At 41.6% G+C, this 12451-nt stretch overlaps 1 protein-coding gene across 3 annotated transcripts in view; it reads left to right on the top strand.

The window, feature by feature from the left end:
* Nucleotides 1-12451, top strand: part of myo16 (myosin XVI) — a 264223-nt gene that overhangs the window by 125869 nt on the left and 125903 nt on the right. For all 3 annotated transcript variants that reach the window (XM_049485244.1, XM_049485243.1, XM_049485245.1), the window contains exons 6-8: nt 5739-5863; nt 7058-7183; nt 12173-12248. In XM_049485244.1, coding sequence (XP_049341201.1) covers nt 5739-5863; nt 7058-7183; nt 12173-12248 — 327 coding nt within the window. The remainder of the gene's footprint in view (nt 1-5738; nt 5864-7057; nt 7184-12172; nt 12249-12451) is intronic.

Here is a 12451-nt window from a genome sequence, read left to right as displayed (position 1 = left end):
TCACACTCACAGCTACACCTGCTGACCGAAGGCCAAAACAAACAGATACAAAATTTAAACTGACAATAAGAAAAAGTACATTGAAAGTAGGACTGTATAATTGGGTCTATAGCTTGTAATCAACAGATTTAGCAAGAAAAAGAAGAAAAAAAAAAACAGATTCAGCTTATTACAGTGACATTTTCCAGATTGCAGCAATTACACAGCAATCAGCAATTCACTTTCTTGTCAACAAACCTAAAGTTAACTCAATTATATCAATTACAAACAGCAAAGCAAATCATTCTGTCAAACAGATTTACACAGTATAAATTCTCCAGGATCAATATAAATCACATTTTTTGTTGTTTCAAAACAGAGCTCCTGTCATTTTAGTGTGAGAGGTTTCTTGGCTAAATTGGAGCAGCCTGGTGGCTAATCTTTATTAATTGCACATTATTGCACCAGTAAGAGCAGAGTGTGAAGGTTCAATTAGCAGCGTAAGAGCACAGTTTTGCTCAAAATATTGCAATGCACACAACATTATGGGCAACATACCAGAGTTCAAAAGAGGACAGATTGTTGGTGCACGTCTTGCTGGCGCATCTGTGACCAAGACAGCAAGTCTTTGTGATGCATCAAGAGCCACGGTATCCAGGGTAATGTCAGCATACCGCCAAGAAGGACCAACCACATCCAACAGGATTAACTGTGGACGCTGTAAGAGGAAGCTGTCTGAAAGGGATGTTCGGGTGCTAACCCGGATTGTATCCAAAAAACATAAAACCACGGCTGCCCAAATCACGGCAGAATTCAGTGTGCACCTCAACTCTCCTGTTTCCACCAGAACTGTCCGTCAGGACAGCGTTTATTTGACACATACGTACTATACATACAGATCATTACGCTGTTTTACTAATGAACAGTTAAATGAATGTAGAATGTGCTGAGAATTGCTATAAATTGTTGGAGGTTCTGCACGGTGAGTGCCCTTCAGTTCATCTGAGCGAGCACCACCCAAACGCTTCTTTTCATTCTCCTGTCCTTGCGTGCACATGTGTGTGTATGTGTGTGTGTGTGTGTGTTTGTAAGAGAAAGATGGAGGTGAATTGTACCCTCAGGCAGACTTAATGTGCTAAAATGTTAAGCAACAGAACAGGGAGGAAAAAAATGGAGAGAAAGAGAGAAAGAGTTTCCTTTCCTCCTTCAGTTCCGATCCCTCAGGATAATAAGATGAATTGGTCTTGTCATGTGGCAACACACACACACACACACACTGTTCTCGCAACCTGCTTGTGACCTCCTGGATGTGTCTGGTATCCGGTCACTGGTCACTACCTTCATTCCTATAGTACACAGACACACACACTCGCACGCACACACACTCTCACTCACACGTCACTGGTGTAATCTTCATCGAATGTGAAGAAGATCACACCCATTACACACACACACACACACACACAAACACATAGACATATATCCTCTCCTTAGTGCAGCAGTCTTTAGCTTTCATACCGTATGCCAAAGGTAATAAATAGTACTATATTATATATTTCTCCCTCTCCTATGACTTTTGCCATATCAATGTAGTCAATAACAGTCTGATCTGTTGATGTGTTTTCATACAGTATAGAGACACATCACTATAACATATACTTTATATCAACATTTTTACACATAATTGGTGAGTTTCATCTTGCATTGTTTATTTCATACAATGTAAAAAAAAAAAGTCAGATTCCAACATAGTGCCACAGCAGTAGATCAGGTATTAAATAAGCAAATTCCTCTCCATTAAAGCAACTTTAGGTAGCATTTATCCCATAAAATAACAGCTTCATAATCATGTTAATATTTGCTCTATATATGCTGTATATAACTCTTAATTCAATTCAATTCAATTCAATTTTATTTATATAGCGCTTTTTACAACAAAGGTTGTCACAAAGCTGCTTTACAGGAAAAACAGGTCCACGCCTCTTATGAGCAGCACCACAGAGATGCCAATTTTATGGTGACACAGTGGCAAGGAAAAACTCCCTTTAAGAGGAAGAAACCTTGGAAGGAACCAAGACTCAGTCAGAGGAACCCATCCTACTCGTGTTGACCCGCTCAGTACAAACAAATAACAAACAACAAACAAATAACAGAACAAAACAGTACAGAGAATTAATGTGAACTATGGCTAATATAACAGGTACTAATTTATGAATATAAGAATGTGATGGGCACAAACTATAGAGCTATGGCTAATACAGAAGCAGATTCTGAGTGTGTTAATGGTAATCAGTGCAGGGTTGCAGATCCGGAGAACAACACAGCGGGCAGTGGAGAGCCAGGCTGGGAACATCGGGAACAGGGCATCTCCATACATGTAAAAGAGATAGATAGAGAAAACAGAAAGGAAAGAAAGACAAACAAAAAGCAGGAGTTAGAAAGGTTGTGTAATAATTCTGATGAGTAGAAGGACAGGGCTGATTCCTGAAAGCTGGAACCACAGACGGACACATCCAGGCAGACCGGCCGGCCAGGCATCTCAGCACATGTGAGAAAGATAGAAAAAGAGAACAGAGAGGGGAGGGAAGAAAAAGGGGTTGGAATGGTTAAAAAAAACTCTATAACTTTATAACGCATGCGTAATGTGTAATGCTGCGTGAGATAAGATCATATTAGTGTAAATTCCTATTCTTATCCTGTTAATCCTAGTATTACTCTACTGTTTCAATTATTATGATTAGTAAATCGTTTTTCTTAATGCTATGTTAATATATGCCTTGATCAGTTCTCATACTAATTCACTATTGCCTCTTTTCCACCAACAAAGTGCTGGTGCCGGAGCCGAAGCTGAAGCCGGTTCCTGCGAACCTGTGCATCTTTTAAGAAGAACCGGCCCGTGTTTTCACTGCTTTAAGGAGTCACTCACTACGAATGTGAATGTGGGCGTCAACAGAAGTCGGGGGGCGATTTAAAAAAAACAACATGGCGGAACCTGAGCTCCTTTTAAAACTTGTGCTGCTGTCCTCGGTGGAGCACTGGAGACACTTCAATGCCCCGCCCTTTAGCCCCTCGCGTCACAGGTTCGCTGGTTCCAGACCAGCAAGATTGTGGGGCCAGAACGGAACCGGCTTTTCTGACTGAGAACCTGTGATTTTGTGGTGGAAACGCAAAGAACCGTTCGGGAATCTGGCACCAGCGCCGGCACCGTGCCGGTGGAAAAACGCCTTATGAGAAATGCACACAGTAGTATCACGGAGGACATGCCAGCATTTTTTTTTATATTGTAGAATGTCTATAAAAAGTCAGATACTGAACAGAGTGCTGTTAAACTGTTCTCAGTTTTCTAGGAATCCTTCAGTAAATGGAGGTCTTTTGTGCTGTTGGTTCACCGTGGGAAACTTGTCTTCAGACCAAAGAGATCAATAGTGCAGCTCGTCTGGTTGTTTTACACTGAACACAACATTGATCTTGTCCAGTTGTACACAGAAACTTCACTGGGCTCTAGTTATCTGTAAAGAACACATGCCTGGTACATTTCAATATTGCTGATTTACTCAAATGTACGATAACTTAGATTTATAGATAGATTTGTTAATATATAATGGTTTAATTGTGATAATTAAAGTTGAGAACTTGATGACTTTAATGCAGGTATTTAGTATTCAGTACAGTATTTTTAAACCTGTTGGGTGTCATGTGTGTTTTTTATATTGTGTTCATATTAAAAGCCCATTACATTTACAAATATAAATATTGTCATGATGAGCACAGAATTGCAGACACGTGCAGATACTGATAAAAATATATGTTTATTATAAAAATAAACAGATACAGAAAACAGTTAATCACCAGAAACCAGAGCAATGTAGACAAAACCATACCATAAACGAGAGACAGTCCAGAGTTCATACACGAGAGATCCAATGTCAGAGGTAATCCAAGAGGCAGTAGTGAAAACACAGTCCAGGTAATACACAAGCAATCCAATATCAGAGGCAAAGGCAATAATCGGCGTCGAGAAAACAAAGGCAAGGTCATACACAAGATAAACTGAGACAAGAGATATAGAACGCTTTGTAATGAGGAGAACCTACAATACGCGGCGTGGGTGTTTGTGTGGAGTGCTCTTTTATAGTGCCAGTAATCATTATTCAGGACTTCCTGGAGGAAGCAGGTGAGGTGTCACGTGATCAGGTGAGTGCGTGATGTCAGCGGGTGGTGCATTCTGGGTAATGTAGTTGTTGACCTGAGAACCTCCGTTAGAGCTGGGTGTGGGAGGGACAGAGGAGCTAACAGCACCAGACGTGACAAATATGTTGGAGCCATTCATATCAATGCATTACTTTCTAATCATGCTTTAATTCTAATTTCTGGTTTCTGATTAAACTCCCTCACAAGATATTACCTGAGTATATTACCTCATAGTTTGCATTCTCAGGCTGTTCCTTGAGGCAGCACTTAATTAGCAGTTTATATAATACAATCCTTGGCTAGTCACAATTATTATTTTTGTTTGTACGTTATATGTTGATATATTCTATCTAGAAAAAAATGTGATAGATTATTTAGTTGTCATTTTAAGACCAGTTTATGCCACTGAGATAATGGCAATATAATAAATATAATATAATATAATAATGCAGTTAAACCCATTTAAAGAATACTTATTTTTTGCAGCGACTCTGTTTCGAAACATCAGACGCCTCACAGATGCCTTGCGCTGATCCACATCACAATAAGAGTGATGAGGGTAAAAGAGCGCCATCTACTGTACCCACCCAGAGAGAGCAAGACCAATTGTGCTGTCTCGGGGCTCTGGCAGATGATGGCAAGCTGCATGACCTGGATTCGAACCAGTTATCTCCTGATCATAGTAGCAGATCATTTAGATTGCTGGACCATTTGGACCCCTTAAAAACTAGACAAAAACTAAACAAAGGCTCTTCTTGCTAACCTATTTTATACCATAACTTATGGTCAGTTTAAATGTTTTGACTATTTGAGACTTAAGGACTATTAAAGACCATAAAAGACTTCTATAAGATTTGATTTACTGCACAATTAAATACTTTTTTAATACAAAAACTAAACAAAAAAAACTGATGTTTTATTCTCTCTATCGTCCCACATACAGGGTAGGCAGCAATACTGCACCACTGTGCAGCCATTCCAGGGGGCTTGACAATGAAAAAGAATTGCACTGCGTGAAGCTGATGAGACTGCAGGAAAGAGAGAGAGAGAGAGAGAGAGAGAGAGATAAAGGCTGTAGATAGGAGCCTAGTCTTTATTCTGGCCACAGTTCAAAGCTCTGCGTGGGAGCTGTTGAGAAGACAGGGGATATCCCGCTCTCGCTGCTCTGACTGGAGGCTTACCTGCAGGCTAGGAACTCACTAATGATGGGCTTTTCCAAAGATCAGCCCACGTCCCCCATTTTCTCTCTGCCTCCACAGGTCGCTCTCCCCTCTTCTGCATGTACCTCCACATTCCACATTCTATACAGCAGCAGAAAACAGCACAGCTCTGGGCGGCTCTCTTTCCTGTGTGAGTTGCTGAACGTTTAGTTGTGGCTGTTTCTGACGGTTCTGTCAGAAACTCATTCAAACAGCGAGAAAATATCGCCCCAAGCTGCCCCAGCCAACCATAACCGTATATAACAGAGCAGGACATCAGAGTAGATGTAGTACCCGAGTTCTCTGCGCTCATTCCTTTTACGTGTGTGTGTGTGTGTGTGTGTGTGCATTTGTGTGTGTGTGAGACAGGTGTAGATGTGAGCTCCATGCACCAGATGAAGACTCAGAGAGCCTCAGTCATGCTGTCAGATGTGAAACAGCTGGTCAGCAGTGGAGCCAGCGTCAACCAACGCAACGAGGATGGAGTCACACTGGTAAAACTTCATTTACCTCACTTAAAGAAGTAAAACTAAAATAGACTTTGGGTGTAGTAAAACATAAATGATAAAGAGTACTTACCGTTTTTTAAATAGCAGACCTCAGCTCTTCTACAGCTTTCTGAGATTTCTGAGTAAGTTTAAGTTATTAATGCCTCAATTTATAAATGTCAGGGCTCTCCCGATTCTACCAAGGAGGTGTGGAGCTACTTTAAGCCTGGATAACGGTGGAAAAGCGATTAATCGGGGCAAAATATGCCCCAATACGGCCGTTGTACAAAGTGCTGGGCAAAAAGCACAAAATTAATGAATCTCAGAAAGCTGTAGAAGAGCAGCAAGGGCTATTCAACAACGGTAAGTAAATTTTAACCATGTTTTCCCATTTTACACCGAAGTTCTCCTTTAACCTCAGTTACCATACTCAAACACAATGCACTAACTGTTAGCCTCTTTCTACAGAATGGAGTTAAACATTTTAACTGTGTTAATGTGGTTCAAATTAGATCAGTATGTGTGTAGGACATGCACTCTCTGTGTAGTATATTATTTTTCAGACTATAAGGTGCACCAGACTAAAAGGCGCACTATCAATAAACGTCTGTTTTCTGGTCTATTTTTATAGATAAGGAACAATGGATTATAAGGTGCATTTTATGCAACACTAGTAACTAGTAACTAGTTAAGAGTAGGAACAGGGGTGTAGTCGCCATGGTGGGTGCCACTGGGTGGCAAGACCTGTAAAGCTAAGCTCAAGTTAAGTAAACAAAACTGTAATATGTTACAGTTTCCCCTAATGTTCTTAGGGATAAAAAATAATTCAGACAAGAGTCAAACAAGTCAATCAAGCACCTTAAAATCATTAATAATCAGCAATAACACATACGTAGAAAGAGCAACAATATAGATGGCTGTGGGTTCACTGTTTGGCAAACATCAGGTCATTGATGGCCTTTCTACATATGTGTTATAACTGATTATTAATGATTTGTAAGGCATTTGCTATCTAATTAGAAACTGTTAATGAATTAATCGTAAACCCTTTATAAACCCTTTATAAAGGTAGACTTATTTTAAAGTGGTACCACAATATATGATTTAGGGTTTAGAGCCTCTTTTAGAGTAATCAATATGCATCAGTATACTCAAATCTTTTTTTATTTTATTGTTTTGTGTGTGTGTGTGTGTGTGTAGCTACACATGGCGTGTGCTAGTGGTTACAGGGAGGTGGTGTCTCTGTTATTGGAGAATGGAGCAGATGTTCAGTGTGCAGATAACACCTACTGGACCCCTCTTCACCTGGCTGCCAAATATGGACAGGTCAGTATCTCAGTGTTTTTCTGCTATTAGTACAGTATATTGTTTGCTTGTAGTCGTTGCTCTTCAACATGGTGAGAAGCTTTGGGAATGAATGGACTGGAACTGAAGTGAGTCTGGTTGAGTGATGTTACATAGAAAAAAGCCACATGTTCTGGATCTGCTCAGCAGAAGATTACACTTAACTCCAGGCTTAAACTCCAGGCTGATTATTGGATAAATGATAAAATGTAGCACGACTTTCAGATTAAGTTACAGATTACAGTAAACTGCTTTTGATTTCTCCCGTATTCCATAATATCTCATCATATTTACAGTAGTGAGTTCACCCTAAAGATTTTTTTAACCATGATAGTAGAGTCTTCATCTCAACATATGAGTTGATTAAAGCTATAGAGATATCACATCTACTTGACATCCACCTGAGACACCATAGCAGCCACCTGAAAACCCATAGCAACTGCCTAGCAATAGCATCTGCATCATTTGGTATTGCTCAACATAACATCACAATCCTCCATCAAAAGTGTATCAGTATTTTCTTAGATGCATTTGCATACAATGGTATTGTGATGTTTGTAGTTCTGTAACTTTCAGCTAAGTTGATTTATAGCGTCATGTGATCAGTAGAGTCAGGGAAGTCTGGTGTAAGTGCATGCTGGGAATGGGAGTCTTTGTTGTTAAGTTCAGAGTCCAGAGCAGGCAGACTGACAGCGTCAGGACTGATAAAATGGGAGGGGGTGTGTCCAAACATTTGACTGGTACTGTATGTAGATATGTACAGGGGTTGGACAATGAAACTGAAACACCTTTCATTTTAGTGTGGGAGGTTTCATGGCAAAATTAGAGCAGACTGGTGGCCAATCTTCATTAATTGCACATTGCACCAGTAAGAGCAGAGTGTGAAGGTTCAATTAGCAGGGTAAGAGCACAGTTTTGCTCAAAATATTGCAATGCACACAACATTATGGGTGACATACCGGAGCTCAAAAGAGGACAAATTGTCGGAGCACGTCTTGCTGGCGCATCTGTGACCAAGACAGCACGTCTTTGTGATGTATCAAGAGCCACGGTATCCAGGGTAATGTCAGCATAACACCAAGAAGGACCAACCGCATCCAACAGGATTAACTGTGGACGCTGTAAGAGGAAGCTGTGTGTGTGTGTGTATTGGTATTTCCCATTGAGTCAAGTAATAATTAAAACATTTAATCAAACATTTCTTAATAATTGTCTATATGTTAAAAACATTGATACACACGTAACGTCTGAAGAGATGCACATCGCTTCACATAAAGCACACACAGGTGAATCTCTCCAGGAGCAGCTGCAGATAAAGAACAGTTGATAATCCCAGCATTATTCTAACTTTTATTGACTTTGCTTGTGAACAGCAGCAGACACAGCGTAGACTCTGTGATCATGAATGTGTTTTAGATGATTAGTAATGGAAGTGTAATACTACAGCTAGAAGAGCAGGGATTGATTTCCTGAGGGAGATGGACCGGGCTGTGGAATCTCGCTGATGTGATCAGATATTTGATTATGTTTGAGGCTGCAGACAGAGTTGCGCTGCTGACAGTGGGAGCTTGTTCTTCTAATCGATCTGTTTTTCTCTCCCTACGTTGTTTCTTTCTCAGGAGTCGTGTATTTTTACAACAGTGTTTCACACTCTGTTTCACACTCTCTCTCTCTCTCTGTTGTTCACTTCACTTTTTAATGGCTGCATGTAGATGTAAACAAGTGTTTAGGTTTCTAAAAGAGGAGCCAATTACTGTCAGTGCAGTACAGTGCACTGACTGAGCCTGCATTTACTGTACAGCCAGATGTTTGTAGACACCTCTTTTGAGGAATTAATACATTCAGCTGCGTCTGGTCGCAGCCCTTGCTGACACTAAAGGCAATTAAATCAAACATGTCATGTTGCGATGTTTTTATTCTTGACAAAAGAAGTAGATACACAGCGCTGTCTCTGTGTCTGTGTGAGTGACAGGTTGCTGCTGCCTGAGAAGCGTGACGGTGCGCGTCCACTAGGACTTTTCTTCAACGCAGGTCGCCATGCCGGATCTCTCGGCTTGCCGCGTGTGGGTGTGTCCGTGACGTTTTTAAATTCAAATGAAGCAACAGATGTAGTCAATTATAAGTCAATTATAAGTTTAAGCTCTATACATCCACATTCAGCCATTTTTAGCCTCTTTTCTCTGTTTAAAAGGCACCTGTTCTCTGTCTGTGAGGCTCGTCTGTGTGTGGCATGGCATCCTGCTGTTTCCTGATTGGCTGGACGCAGAGCGGCGGCCGGATTCATTTGAATAAAGTTGAGATCTGCTCAACTTTTCTGCCGGAGGGCGGGGCCGCGCTCAACACAACGCAACCCAGTATGCACCGCTGCGTGCGGCGGCTCTCTCCATTGAAATGAATGAGATGCGTCGGGGCTTAAGTGCCAGTGGACGCGCACCGTGAGAGGAGGGGGGGTGGCAGGAGTAAACACGAAGTAACTGCATGGCCGACATCCACATGGTTGGGCACGTGTCGAAAGCTGTGCCTCTCAGTCCAGAACAGTTTTGCGGTGCAGATATTAACAGTTACAGCTGAATTCACACTTTTAATCCCAGAAAAAGACGCTCTTATTTACTTTTAAAAAGCCATTTAAATGGCTGATTAAAGGTCTGATTACTGTTGTTTTGCTGTTTCTCTTGGGTTTAGAGAGCTCGGCGCTGATTCTGCGCTTTTGATCTGTCCGGACGCGAGACAGCACGTGGGTGGGGGCGGGGCTGGTGACGTCATGGGCCCTGCATTGTTTAATATCGCGATATATATCGTCAAAAAAGAACATTGGCAATGTAAATTTTTTCCAATATCGTGCAGCCCTAGTGTGTGTGTGCTGAGACAGAGATTACTTCCTTTTTATCATTCAGAGAGGATGGAAGTCTCTTGCTCTCTGGAGGGCAGCCAGGGTAGGCTGTGAAGAGGAGTCGATTATGTATTTCCTGTCGTCTTTCATCGCTCAGATTCTGAACACACACACACACACACACATAGAGAGAAAGAAAATTACATTGTGGCAGGATGAAAATTCCCCTTTTTCCATCTTCCTCTCTTACTCTTATGTTTGCTCTGTCTTTTTCTCTCTCTCTCATACACACACACACACACACACACACGTGCATACACACACTGACTGACAATAACATTATATAACACTCACTATCTATGTAATCAGCTCCACTGACTGTAGTTGTATAATAGTTATAGACTGTCTTGTATGCTTCTCTGCATACTTATTATCCTCTCTCTCTCTCTCTCTCTCTCTTTCTTCATCTTCATCTTCCTCTTCCTCGCTATCTGTAACCCAGACACACACACAAACACACACATACACACACACACACACACACGCACGTACACACACACACACACGCCAGAGAAGATAGAGGATAATACAGGCAGCTATCCTTCATGCTTCATCACCTTTCACTGTCCTGCAGTTAGAGGGCGCACAGACGTGAGAGACAGAGGGCACAGGGGGCACAGAGACTGCTGGTGTGTATCCAGGGCCGGGCTGCTGGTGTGTATTCAGAGCAGGGATGGTTTCAGTTCAGTGTGTAAGTGGAGTATTTTTAGATGCTGGCTTCTCCTCCTCTACTGTATTAGCATGCTGAACATCCAGCGGCTCGAATGGCTCTGCCTCACACTCGGCTGCTGTCTGCACTGGCAGACTGATGAGCTGGCCTGATGGCTACACACACACACACACACACACACACATCAAAGGACTTTTCCCTCTAGTTTAGTGTGTGTGAGTGTGTGTAGACGGAAATCCAGGAGAGACCAGTAGATGAGAAACACAACTAGTGACTGTGGATAATGCATTCAGATTATGTGTGAGCATAGATTTACGTCAGTGAGGGATTTTGGGTGAATGAGTGAAGGAGTATGGGTAGTTTATTTGACTGAGTTTGTGAATGAGTGTGATTGAGTGAGAGTAATTGTGTGGGTGATTTAGTTGAGTGAATATAAAAAAGAGTGAGTGATTGTGGGAGTGATTAAATTGAGTAAGAGGTGGACAGTGAATAAATGTAAGAGTGACTCTTCTAAGTAAACAAGTGATTTATTTGATTGAGTGAGTGATTGTGAGAGGGTGAGTGATTGTGAGAAAGTGAATAATTGTAAGAGGGATGTTGCTGAGTAAATTGACTGAGTTTGAGTAATTGTGAGAGATTAAATGATTGTGTGAGTAATTGTGAGAGAGTATGTGATTGTAAGAGGGACTTAGCTAAGTCATTGTAAGAGCGTGACTAATTGCGAGAGGGACATAGCTAAGTAATTGTGAGAGAGTGAGGGGTTGTATAAGTGACTTTGCTGAGTAAATGAGTGATTTATTTGAGTGATTGTGAAAGGGGATTTGCTGATTAAATTAGTGATTGTGAGGGAGTGACTGATTGTGAAATGGTGAGTTATTGTAAGAGTGACTTAGCTGGGTAAACAAGTGATTATTTGACTGAGTAAGTGATTGTCAGAGAGTGAGTGAATGTAAGAGGGGCTTAGCTGAAGGATTGTGAGAGAGTGAGTCAGTGTAGGAGGGGCTTAGCTGGGTGATTGTGAGGGAGTGAGTGATTGTAAGAGGGACTTTGCTGAGTAAACAAAGTGATTGTGAGAGAATAAGGGAGTATATGAGGGTATGGGTGAGTGAGTGAATGTATTGGTGAATGAGTGAATGGATGTGTGATTAAGTGATTAAGCTGTAAGTGTGTGTATGTGGGGAAGGTTCTGAGCTGGTTGAGTGTTCTCTCTATACAAGCCCCATCTACTACTGCAGCTTCCATAGAGAGAACTGTGGGGGGGGGGGGGTGTTCAGTTTGCACAGTCTGCTGTAAGATGTGTGACCTACATGGTAAGGGTCTTTTAGAATTCTCTTTGAGTTTTTCCTCCAGTGATCAAAATGTGTACCTCTGTGTGTGCATACGCGCGTGTGTGTGTGTGTGTGTCTCATAGACTCGGATAGTGAACCAGCTGTTGAAGCATAAAGCCGACCCTACTCTCCTCAACTGCAACCAAGACAAACCCTCAGGTAAGACTGCACACTTACAGTACACCACCCCCCCCCATACCATCATCTCAGACGAGGCTGTGGAGCATCAGGTCTATGATATAATTGTATTGCACTCTGTGTCTTCACCTCATCATTATCATCACCATTACTGTCGTTTCCAATAGCAGGTGATCATATGAGCGTGTTTTATAGCACTTTTATAGACTGTAATGTGACTCATA

Source organism: Astyanax mexicanus, chromosome 11, assembly GCF_023375975.1.
Source record: "Astyanax mexicanus isolate ESR-SI-001 chromosome 11, AstMex3_surface, whole genome shotgun sequence".
Classification (NCBI taxonomy): domain Eukaryota; kingdom Metazoa; phylum Chordata; class Actinopteri; order Characiformes; family Acestrorhamphidae; genus Astyanax; species Astyanax mexicanus.
The sequence above is the reverse complement of the archived record's forward strand: the minus strand, read 5'-3'. Positions and strand labels throughout refer to the sequence as shown.